The following is a 12,997-nucleotide window of genomic DNA, read 5'->3' on the forward strand; positions in this document are numbered from 1 at the left end:
GGTGGTCTCTTGCTTCCTTCGGAAGTTTTCTTTTTACAGGTGTTACCTAAACAGCCGGGAGGGTCGGAGGGTTAATACAGCAGGTATTCCTGCCGGCACCGCTGAAAGCCGTTTTCATTTTGGGCACGAAATCCCCTTTACCCCTATGCAGCAGGCCTCGTGTATCCCTTGGAACCTGCTCTCGGTTCTCCGTGACAGGCACGGTGCCTTCCCCGCTTCTCAGAGGCTTGTCTCTGTGCACTGCTTCATGAACAAAGACTAAAAAACATGATTTGTAGAGATGCTGAGGAATTTAACGAACTTATCAGTTGAAGTTTGTGATTAGCGGGAAGTTTAGCTATCTCAAATCTTAAACATTTTTCCTGGTTGTACACTGCAGTCCGCTTAGAGGAGAATCATGTTCCAATAAAGTGAAGCTCAGAATGCTTCCTAGAACAGGATTTGGGTAGAGTTTTCTTTTTCTTAACTCTTGTGAGGCCCAATTGCATTTGGTGTTTGTTCTTTCCTAAGATATATGAGTAGATACTATGGTAGTTGAATGTTGGCTACTTTCTTGCCGGGGAAATACGATATTCAGTGATGGCCAGTGTTTTATTTGAAAAGTAAAAAGGTGTGTGTAAAGCTAACTTTCAGGAGAGCCCAGAGGCTGGAATAAATCAGATTAAAAGGTTAACATCGGAGGACTGTTGGGTTGTTAAAATTGTTTGCCAAGTTTGGCTAAAGCTTGTAATTCCAATATCTTGTTTTGAGCAATCGTTGTGATATTTACTTAATTTAGCATGCATATCTTATCTTTCTCAACTGGAGAGGTGGGGAATATGTTGGTATTATAGACTGAATGCTTATTTAAACAGTAGGTTCAAAATAAGACTAAACTATCAATGGTATACTGATGACAACTGTTTGTTGGAAGAGATAACTTCACTTGGTTTTGATGGATTGATAAATAATTGTCCCTTAAACTTGATCAAGACTGGTATAATCAAATAGAAAAAAGTTGTGACGTTAAATTTGATATTTCAAGAAATCTCTGAAATTCCAGTATGAATTTATTTTTAGAACTGTTTTAAGGTAATTGGGTTTTAGGCAGCTAGATACTCCCTTATAGATAGAGTAATACCTTATGTCACTTTAACAATTTTTTTTTTTTTTTTTTTACTGTATACTAGGGTATGGATAATTTAATGGTTCTGTATAATTTAAGATATAAACCTGCTATTTATGAAAAGGAAATTTGGCTTCTTAAGTCAAATTTATTAATTTCCCTAATATTGCTAACTACTACTACTATTTCCCTAACTACTATTGCTATATAGTTAACTTCCAAAAATGCTGGTCAGATAACATTAGGTTTGGCCTTCCATTCAGAGAAACAAGCATACTTTAAATAAACATAACTATTTTGTGTGTGTGTTTGGATACGAAGGCACGTGTGATGGTGCATTGTGTGTGCCAACCTTCTCACCGTATGAGAATGAGTTGTAAGGGAGGTATACTTTCTTTTATAACTTCAAGTTGTGTTCTTTGCATTTCTTAAGTAATAATTAAAGGTAATGTACAAAAGTAATGTCAAGCCTTGGTTTTTAAAACACTGCAGCAAAAATGAAAAGTGATAGTAAAGAATGAGGTCATGCCCAAAATGTGTGAGCCAGAGACTGCCAGCAGTTTCCTTTTCTGCCCACTGAGCATTTGGGATCGCCTCTTCACTGAAACTACTGAAACAGTGTTTTGAAAGAGGTCCAGGAAACATAATCTAGTTTGTTTTAGAAATTTATTGCTAAACTAAACATTTTTACACAGAACGCATACTGCCCTTTGTCTTCGTTTACCCTAATGTTTACAAAATAACTATTTGGTATCAATTGTATGACAGGTCACTTAGAAAGTGGATTGACTAACAACTCTTAATGTATTGTTTTGAAAAGAACGCGTGGGAAGCTCCGGTTTTCTTCAGAAGAAGTTACCAATTTATGGGTGACAGAAGGATGGCATTTAACAATTCTGCAAACAGCCAGGCGTATTTTTATTATAAGCATATTAGTCCCACTGTAAACTGCTACAATATTAATCCACACTCTGTAACAATGTGCAGAACTGGAACTTTTGTCTAGCAGTGACCTTTGTGTAGGCCCAGAGTTATGTCTTGCTAGAGCTCTGTACAAGACTTCGGGTTCTTAGGCCCGATTTTGTAACAGGTAGTCAGTGAGCCTGCTTCTGTGGCACTCGTAAGGGCCGCCTGAGATCTTGTGGAACTGGGAACCTGTCGTCTGATAAACTTATTTTTTGGCCAAAGGTCCATGTGTATGCATATATATATATATGTTTAACACAAAGCTTCATTGCTATGCTTAAGCATGAGAAGCAGGCAATGTTTTATGGACAGAAGCAGCAATGTTGGGGTTTCCCCCCCGACCTCCCCTCCCCGCAGCATCTTTATTTTCAGCATTTGATCTAAGTATGAAACCCAGTAAATTCCCAGATCTTGAGGTTATTTCCTGAGAAGTAGTGGTATTTTGAAGTTATGATTTGATCCAGGAACTCAGTAAAGCACAGATTCCCCTATGAAATGCCCAGGCTTTAAAGCAGCTTTTGTATTGCAAGACAATCTGTTGCTTGCTCAGAGTAAGCAGTCTAATTTCTCGCTGAGTGCTCTAGGTACGTTAACATCACTTATGTTTTCCCAGGCAGGGGTTTAATAGGAGTAAAGTCTATATAAAGTCTGGTCTGATTTCTGAATTAATCTTCTACAACATAAACATTTTTAGTAGCCTTAAATAGAAAGAAGAAACAAGGAAGACACGATTGTTTACTTTTTAAGATAAGAGCACTTATTCACAAAGGACTGAAGAAAGATTCTCATGGCATTAATTATAGGGGCTCATTTAAATTTACACACTTTCTACAGGAGAAATGTGTGGAGGACATTATAGGCTTTTATGTTAATTTACAGCAGTCTGTATCCCAAAATGAACCCTGATATCGACACACTGTACATTCCTGCGTTTCTTTGGATGCCAGTTTTTGTCAGTCTAGGAGGGATTATATTGAGTTTCATTTGTTCTTTAGTAATATTTACATTACTGTGCTGTCCAGAGGCCCTGATCAGGATAGTTCTATTTTGCTAGGCACTGTGCAGATACCCAGATAGTCTTAACCCTAAAGTAAGCCAGAAAATACAGAAATGTAACATTAAACATGGATTTTTCTCTCTCAAGTCTTTTACGCCACAGTTTTGCAGGTCGCTGTGTCACACCTGAAGCCACGGTAATAGTTTCCAGCTCCCTATAGAACCATGCTGTCACGAGACACTTAGGCTTCACTTGAAAGTATAGAGTACGTGATGCTCCATGATAAGTGTTTGTTGAGTGTAAGATTGTCATTGCGTGCCTGGGAATGCCTCTGCTTAGCTTGAAGTGGAAATCTAGTTCTCAGGCTGGTCCTGAGCCAGCTGTGCTTATAGTCCTGGCTGTGGCATGTCCCAGAGAGCCTGACTGGTCTTGGTTGCCTAAGAGGCTTCCCTTTGGGACTGCAGCTGGTGTGGATGTATGTTGACTTAAAACTCCATAGATAGTTTTGGTTTAGGTTTGTTTTGTTCGTTTGGTTTGGTTTTTATGAAAGTAAGGAAAAAAAAATGATAACATGGAAAAATAGGTTTTATTATACAGTGGCAGTCGTGGTTTTAGGTAACCTTGGTAGGCCTAGGTTATTCCCAGTTCTTCGTTTCTGGGAACTAAGTTTGTTTTCTTCCCAGCATTCTGCTTCACTTTCTTCAGTGATTGCCTCTTTAGTCTAATCTTTTTTTTTCCTAGCAGCTCTGAAACCTTATAAAATCAGTTCACATTGATGAATAGAGGCTTCTAGGTATTATTCTACTACACAAGCTTGCAGGCCATTTTTCTCATTATGTTTTCTCTTAAACCTTTAGTAAAACATAGAAAAATAAAAACCCACCAAAACAAAATAAAAAACCACACACAGTTTACTCAAGCACAAGAGATGGACGTAGACTAATATTGTAGTTTTCTGTCCGTTATCACTGTCAGCTGACCTGCAGAACTGCTCCCAATATGATCAGGTCCATAAAACACCTGAGATGCCGGAGTGTTTTACTATTTGTATAGCTTCAGGATAGCCCTGAATCTGGATGCTGAAGATGCTTGACTTGACATCTTGTCACGTAATTCTGGCATTTAGGAAGTGTGAAGAGTAGACTTGGAGGTTGAGTGAGGCTATGTTTACCTTGAGGTAGATAAGAAATGGAAGTATTCCAAAACATTGCAGCATTCGGTTTGCTCTTTGGGTTCTGGAGAGGATGCATATTTTATGCTGTGAATATTCATGTATTATTTTAGAAATTGGGTATATGTTATAATAAGATTATTACAAATATTGCATAATTAACATCACTTGGTCTACAAGAGCTGCTGTCACTTGTTCAGTGGTTGCCTGTAAGCTTCAGTATTGATTATTTGACTACCCCTAGTATTTTGTGCCGATCTAGTGTTTCATTTGACTGTTTGACTATTCCTCTTGTGCAAAACTGTAAAACAGTTGTCTCTGTTGCATGGCTTTTTTTTTTGGGGGGGGGCCCTTTTTTTTAGATTCATGTTTTCTTTCCACTTACATGATATTTCCATGTTCAGAACTTCTGCAGCGACTCTACGGAGGAGTTACTGGGGTAACTGCCCAACTTTATTACACTAACCTAAATCTTTACTGTCTCCTATTGAGGAAGAGAAGCTCAATTGTTTATAAAATTTAAATTCAGTGTTTGTTTCATGTTTACTTTTGTCTTTGACCCTTATTAAGGGGATGAGTAGCCAGACTTAAAGGAAAATGAAAATAACTTTCCCTTTATTGCCAAATTGCAGTCACCAGGGACTGTGGTGAAGTGCTACTGCAAATGAATCAGAGTAACCAGAGGAAAAAAAATGGGAGAAGGAACTTGTATCCTTTCTAATTGTGAACTTTCTAAAGCAAAAGGGAAGGTGACACTAAGATAAAGTAGTTTTAACTTGTTGTTTGTGACTGTAAAGCAGTTGAAGGAAAAATTCTGTGACTTTAGTAGCTAAAAGGCTTCTATTTTTAGAAAGGTATTTCAGCTTTCGTTCTGTACAATGATTTTGGTTCATGTTATTTGATGTGATCAGAAACGATTTTGTCCTGAAACTTTTCCTGTTCAGGCTGCTGAAGACTGGTTTTTTTCCTCATTGCTCAAGCCGCTTGATCACTGATGCTGAAGATTAGTTATGTAAATCCCATTCTGCTGAGTTTTGTTGTGAGTTATGGATGGTTGACATGTATTTACTGAGATCTTTCTCTTTGTATATAGGGAAATCTTATGTTGGATAAGGACTTGTTACAATATCCTTAAAGCTTAAGAAAGCCATGGAAGATAACATCCTTACATTAGTTACCACATGTAATATTAAGGAAATTCATTTTTTTATTTATAGTATAGATTCTCAAATTTTATGCTACAGATGCTCTCAGCCTTCCTAGTAAGGGGCCTACACGGGCTCTACAGTTATATTCTTGCTTAGTTATGTAATTAACTTCAAGGAAAATCAAGGAAGAAAGAAAAACATCCCTTGCTTTATTTGATTCTTCTTTTTTTTTAAAGATATTTGGCTTGTGTAGAACTTTAAGTTATCTCATCGTGTTAAATTTTTTTTTCATACCTTTTGGTGCTGTATCCTTTTTCCTCTGTAAAGATAGTTTTCAAGTTATGGAAGTCCCAAGCAATTCCTGAGACGTGTCCAAGACTTATGTGTTTTACGCTATTCTGGATGCTGTCAGTGTCGGTTCTTGGGAGAGACTAGCTGTTCTAACTGTCCTTAGATGCTCAGGCGATGGGGAGCGTAATGGGGCGTTGTTGGTAAGAGAATGTTTAGGCTAGAAATTTCGAGCTGCAGTTGAAGGGGCAGTACCTTGGAGAGCAGACGCTGGCCCTATTTCCCTCTGCCTGCCTTGGAGGTGATGCCTTGGCTTTTGGAGGACCAACAGTTTTCTCTTCCATGGAGGGACTTGCATGGCTTCAGGGGATTATGAGACTCGCCCTTCCTTTTAATTCATAGAATTCCTTTTTGTTTATTTTTCTTCCATGTTAAACAGTAAAATATATTTCTTCATTGTTAATACTGACTTTTCACTTTATGGCTTTTAATTCCTTGCTACTTTGATTTCTCTGTGTCACTGCAGTTTGCTTCTGTCTTCCTCTGTTCAAGTAACACTGAGTCAGAAAAGCAGATCTTGCTTCCTGGAATCATGTTCTGTGGAAAACTGATGAGCGGTCTGCAATTTGGCATTTTAGAGATTGGAAGGGGAAAGCAGTGTTTACTACTTGGTTCCTATTATTTCTTATATTTTCTTCTTTGAGTATTTAGTTTCATCTAAATACTTGATTATATTCATTGACTCTATCCTGTACCTCATCTTTGTTGCAACTCTTGTGTTAGCTTTCGAAGTTGTTATTTTTCTGTGCTCGTGATTTTTTCCATTTCTCAGTTTCCGTTCTGCTGGCTCGTATGCTCTTTCTGCTCTTCCCTCTATCCTCCACCCTGCTTAATTCTTCAGTATTGCTTTGTGTATAGTTCTGTGTGTTCATATTACTGTTTCCTTTAACAGGCTTCCATAATAGATTTCCCCCCCATATTCTCTTGATGACTATACAGGTCTGATTCAGAAAAGATGAGAAATATCACAGTCAGAAGTTGCCTGTGGATGATGGCAGTGCTACATTGGTGTCTTGGTGCTTCCAACAAGTCCTGTTAAGTCTCCCACTGTGCAGAAGAGAGTTTCTTAGGGAGGGAGGGAAAGATTCTCTGTATAGAATGGCTTTTATGATGTACTTACTTTTTTTTTTAATTCCTTTTTTAAATGTAGCTCATCTGTTAGTTTTATCAACTCAGGTAGCTAATAAGTAAGGATTTTTGCAGGCTAAGCTATGCATTTATAGTTGTCAGGATGCTGGGACAACCTGAAAAATAATCTTACCATCTTTGGGAGCAAGTGGTTGCGATGATTACCGAATGCTGCTTATACTAATAGCATGCTGCAATTAAACATGGTTGTAGCCATTTAATTTCTGTTGTTTAAGCATATGTTGTGGTAATTTCTTTTTTTCATTTTGTGTAGCAGATTGGCAGTTTCTAGAATCTAATCTGTGAAGAGCTGAGAAGCCGTTCTTTTTACTTTCTTCCTTTCCTTGTATGGGAATTGATTTGCAATCTGAATGCTAAACATAGGTGTAGAACTGTGAGGATCTCTGTGGTTTTCTTAACACTTGCTTAAAATACCCAGCTTATGTGTAGTTTTGCAAAGTTTTACTTTTGGGATTTTCCAGATCTGGCTTGTATGGTGAAAGGTGAACTTCTTGAGGAAATTTGGTGCAAATACATTTCAGCTATTTTCAGATAACATTAGAAGAGGAAATAATTGCCCTGTTTATCTATACATACTTGTATGTGTATGTATAGAACTCCTCTGGGAGATTTAGTGCTGGAACAAGTGGTTGAAGAAGTTGAAACTTGTCAGAAAAGTGGAAGAAGTACCTTTGAGTGTTGACCTTTATTTAGCTAATGTGTAGAAGGTCTCTAAATAAGACTTCAAAAACACATCTCAACTGAGGCATGATTTCTAGATCAGCATCCATGCAGATCATCAGTTCCTGTCCAGGAAGCGAGTGGCAAAGCTTTTTTTGCTTCTCTTCACACTAGATTGAAGAAGCCTCCAATTCTTTGCACCAGTTTATTAATTGACTTCCACTTGAGATTTTTTTAATCTATGTAATTGTGTACAGAAACGGAAAAGTTTAGGATGAAAACTAAAGCAAAGCAGGGCACTGTGGTCTTAAATACGTTAGCCAAAAGCCTTACTATATACACTGCTTTTAAGTACTGTATAGATTCTTTAATAGCTGAGAATGTGCTACTTCCATACCTGCTGTGCTAATGAGCAGGCAAGGATGATTTCTTGTAGTTGCTTTTTGGCAGGTTCATGAAGAACAACTGAAGCACTGGACCTTCCTGCAACCCTTGAAAAAGTTGAGTGCATTTTGGGTTTGGGTTTTTTTTTTCCTTCTTCCAACTGTAGAAGTGCATCACTTTTGATTTCTTATTTTGTGTAGAACTAGCGCCCTCAAAATGTGAGGTATTTCTCTACACTTACAAGAGTAGAAGTCCTGCTTTTTAAGCTGCAAATGGATTTTTGTTGAGAAGGTAGTCTGTTAGCCTCTTACGTGTTCCTCTGTAAGAAATCATGGGTGCAAGAACTGTACAAATTGCATGGTATTAGTGTGTGCGCTTTATGCTGTGTTGTGCAACATTCACTGTCTTTATCTCTCTATTGTGCTTCTCAACTCATTTTGGGGGGATTTGATAATTTTCAATGCCACCTTTTTAATGTCATAATTTTTAATGAGAGCTTAATTTCATTTTCAGGAAGTGGTCAGTTGCCTTTTCATTAATCTGTGACACGTAACTATAAAATTCTTCCTAATTTAAGTTACAATACAAATCCCTTTGTTTTCACCACTAGTGAAATTATTCTTTAAGTGTATGTGGGGGGGTGTGAACTGAAAAACTAGTATTTTTTAGAGTTGTCTTCTGCCAGTAGTCTCTGCGTTTTGCAAATCCAGTGATCAGTTTTCATTCTGGGCGTGAACAAAACTGACAGCATTTTCACTTCTACACTTTTTCTGCTTGTAGAAGCTATGAATGGTGCTGGAAATAGACAATGGCATGTTTGCAAGGGAGGATAACTCCAGAAAAGCTATAGGAGGACCAGAATATCAAAATCTACTGGGCAATTTGGGAAATGGTCTGTCTGTAAGCTTACGTAGTACAGCTTATGCCACCCTTTTCAGTCACCTGGTGTTTTGGACAGGAGGTGTACGGTGGAATTACATTCTAGGCTAGCAGTCATCAGTTGATACAAGAGTGTGAACAACTTTATTTTTCCTTCTTGGAACTAGTATAGGATAGCACTGGGGAGTGTGAGTTCAAAGCCCAATAAAAGTAAGTTGTTTTGCTTGGTTTAAGGATGGCCAATGCAGTAAATTCTTCGCTGCATTGGCCAGTCTCCAACTTCTTTCACAGTTAAGAATACACTATTGCTAGTTTACTTATGGTTGAACCAGTTTGTTGGTTTTTTTTTTTTCCTCTGAGTTACTTTTTTTCTTAATCTTTTGAAATTAAACTTTTACCACAAAGTAGTTCAAGTTGTAAGTCTCGATGCTTTATCTACTGATGTAGTATTTAACGTAGATACAATCTGATCAAGTTGATCAGATTTGAGATCAATTTTCATCACTACCTTGGAAACTCACTAAGTCTTAACAACGGTGCCAGTCTGAATCTTTCCAAAGTGAGTTGGCTTTGTATATTGTGTTTAGCCATAGTTACATGTACTGACCTGTGTGCATTTGCTGATATGTGACTTGCAACATATTTGTTTATATCAAAATGACATCTGTGAACATGTTTTCTGATTGGGGGGATGCTTGTCATGAAACTTAACTGCAGTCTTGGAGAAACTTGTATAGACCATAGACATTGCCATCAGCCATCTCTTATTTCTTTCAGTCAACTAGCTTTCAGAAAAAAAAATTATAATTATGCATTAGCCAATAAATTACTGAATACAGCATGTGTTTCAGTGAATTATTGAATACAGATTATCTAGAAAAGTGAGTGCAAAATTTGAGCATATGTTGAAAGTTGAGAGAGAATGCAACTTTGCTGCTTGCCTATCCTTTCTCAATATTTTATTCTCCTTTTTGAATGAGGGTTGCTTGCATCTGCGTTGATGAAAACAAATAATGCCTTGGAGTTCAAATGCTCAGCAAGCTCTTCTTGGGCTTTCAACGAACCGCCTGAAGCTCCATTTAGTATAATGACCCATTGCCCATTTATTTATCTTATCTCCTTGTTTAAGCAGGCTCAAATATACTTTGTCAGAAATAAATTAATCATATTTGCCTGTCACAGATTTTGTCCCTAAAACCTGGCGCACAGTCATTAGGTGCTTTTGTTATAAATCTGCTGGTAATCTGTTGCTTTGTACTGGCTGTGGTGGCTCAGTCGTGGGCTCTGGCCTTTTCTTTCTGGTTGTGGGGGAAAAGCTGTTGTTGTTTTCTGTAACTGATTCATAGTGTGCCAAGTAGTACAGCTGAACTGATTTGCAAGGTTCTCTCTTGAAAATAGAATGCTTCCTCGAGTACATATTTTAATTTTGCATTCCTTGCTACTTTTAATTAAGACTAATAGAAAACCTCTTTAGCTTTTGGAACCTCGTTCGTGCAATTAAATCTTTGTTCTACTTATAAAATAGTTTGGTAAACTTGGAGTTCTATGTTTTTACCTTAAAGTAGTATTTTAAAAAAGTTCAGAGCTGGAGTATTTAAAGAAAAATCATTCAAAACCAGAGTCATTCAAGTAATGATATATTATTTTTGAAGTTAATATGTTACTAAAAGGAAAGAATGCAAGTAAGTACTCTATTTTAAACTGAAGGTAAGCAGTTCTTTATCAGAGCAGTAGTTTCAGCATGGACAGTGTCAGCCCTAGCTTTGAAATTTACCTTGGAGAAATTAGTGGTATGCTAGGAAATTCTGGTTTTATGCAGTGTTTGTCCAATCCTGAATTGATTCCTTAAGAAACTTGTAGTGGCCGTTGTCAAAATATTAAGATGAGCAGCCTGATTCTCCGCATCTAGTGTACATTTTGGTGATGTCAAGCAGACCTGCTTGTGCGGAAATACTACGTAAATTGAGCTGGATTTTTTTTTATTAAAAGAGGAACTATAACAACTTTATATTAAAGATGAAAATGCAGTCTTCCCAGAATTGTAACATCTTCTCTTGGAGTCAAAGACAATTTAGAGTACTGAGTTAAAATAGGACTCTGAAATAAGACTACTACTTTTTTTTTTAATTTTAACTCTAGCGAGTGGCACAAACACTCTGGAATTGCTTTATAGGTTTTTTCCTTAGTAATGTGTAACTTGCCTTTCCCTGGAGAGGGAGGGCTGCGATATCTTTGCTGCTGAAAATCCCAAGATAATAGAAGCATTAGGAGGTACAGTGCAAAGATACCATAGATCTTTCCACAGACGCCTTCCATCTGACATGACTAACATTGAACCAGAGCTGATAAACCCTGCTGGACCCAGGCTCACCCATGCTGTACCGCCAGGCTGCTGTTCCCCTCGCTCAGGCTTCCATGGAAATGCAACAGCCTGGACATCACACCGGTCTTGAGCAGGCTTTGTGCATTCCTGCTGTGCAGTGCTGGGGTCAGTGAGCCCTTTCAGAAGCTGGGGGGTTGAAAAGGACAACGCTGAGACTCCTGGTGGGTCTTCTTGGGCCAGCAAAGCCAGAGCAATGTGCAGGTTGGCCCATTTTTGATTCCATTCACAGCCACATCATCCACAAGCTGATCTTAGATCATTTCATACCAGTGGTGGATCAAAGAAACCATATCTGCATTACACAGTATTGAACTGATGCAAGCTCATTCTGCTCCTTAAATGTTTGATAGTAGTCTTATATTTTCTGTATCTATGCCACTCCATGCTGGATGTGATACGGCTGCTTCTCCCGCCATTGGCGTAACCCAACCTGAATTGGGTATTTCACACTCCCATCTAGTCCAGATCAAATTTCCACTGCTAGATAGTACTGCATGGATTCAGTTATTTGTGAATTTGAACTGTGGTTAACTGTGTGGGAACAGTGTGGGTTTACACAGCATAATAACTTAAGCTTTGCTTTGTCTGAAAGTTGCAGCGCTGCTTCTGGAGCTGAACCGGCTAATGAAGCAGCGCAGTTGTGTTTTGTGTTTGAGGTGGTATATCTCAGAGTTTATTTAGATTATAATTCATCTGGGTAGTTCTGGGTAGAACGAGCTGCAGTGTTCTGGGTAAATTATCAGCTGATAATTGAGATTTGACTGTATTTAAAATAATTTCATGTGGAACTGTTTTCCTTGGAAGCAGTTGCCGTGGCATGTTCTCTTCGGGAAGGTGAAAATCGTAAGATGCTCTTAAAAAGGATAATTGTTGGCTTAGGTAGACCTCTATGGCCATTGTAAAGGGGGCATTTTAACTCAAAACAATCGTGACCTAGCACGCTGAAAACTTTAGGATGGCATCACTTTTGAAAGATGACAATTCTTAAATTTTATACAGCTTTTCAGAATCAGCTTCTGCTGTTTTGCTCCAGACTGCCTTAGCGTATTATAGTAAAAGGAAAATAAATGTTTGCTGGAGAAGATGAGTGAGGTAGGATAGAAAAGGAAATATATATTAAGTGAAGAGAGTAAGATACAAAGAGGGAGAACTTGGTGGTGTTTGCAGGGAAACAGGGAAGTATATAAAGATAGCAATTACCTAAGATCAGCTGATTTGCCCTGTTCTGGTGAAGTTGTATCTTACAAGTGCTGTCTATCTGATGAACGTACCAAGGCTTGTGTGACTCCTAGTTGTGTAACTATGCTTTGGAATACTGAATTAAAACTCTTCAGGCCTTTTCTGATCTCGTAGTGGCTATGAGGGATTATGCAGGTGCTGACTAACCAGCAAATGACTGATTTGGGGGATATTCGGGGGACCAGTTGTAGCTGCTTTTTCCTTACTCTTTTGAGTAGCTTCTGTATTTCCATTCATAAGAACACAGTATTGTTTAGATTTGCAAACCTTTGTCAGATTTGTTGAAATCGCTTTTATGTTCAAAAGTTTTAACTGTCTGACAGAGGCCAATAATGTGATCACAGTTTGTTTTTCTAAGGAAATGAGACTTTAAAAGGGTTGCCAATTCCTGTCTTTAAGCTATTATGTTGTCTCTGTAATATTTGCTTAATAATCTCTGTATACTTTGTTTGTAATCAAAAGCTTGCAGGAAAGAAATAAATTTACCAAGTTGGAGTATTTATAAATACAAGAAATTTAGAGTTTGATTTGGACTTAAAATGAATTCAGGTGTGTTATAGGATGGAAG

At 37.9% G+C, this 12,997-nt stretch overlaps 1 protein-coding gene across 1 annotated transcript in view; it reads left to right on the plus strand.

The window, feature by feature from the left end:
• The first annotated feature begins 41 nt into the window (after nucleotides 1-41).
• USP34 (ubiquitin specific peptidase 34) overlaps nucleotides 42-12,997 on the plus strand; it is a 141,648-nt gene continuing 128,692 nt past the window's right edge. Inside the window, exon 1 of the mRNA XM_075147751.1 lies at nucleotides 42-1,490. Within this exon, the coding sequence (XP_075003852.1) occupies nucleotides 1,436-1,490 (55 nt within the window). The 5' untranslated portion in view covers nucleotides 42-1,435. The remainder of the gene's footprint in view (nucleotides 1,491-12,997) is intronic.

This window comes from Calonectris borealis, chromosome 3 (assembly GCF_964195595.1).
Source record: "Calonectris borealis chromosome 3, bCalBor7.hap1.2, whole genome shotgun sequence".
Classification (NCBI taxonomy): Eukaryota; Metazoa; Chordata; class Aves; order Procellariiformes; family Procellariidae; genus Calonectris; species Calonectris borealis.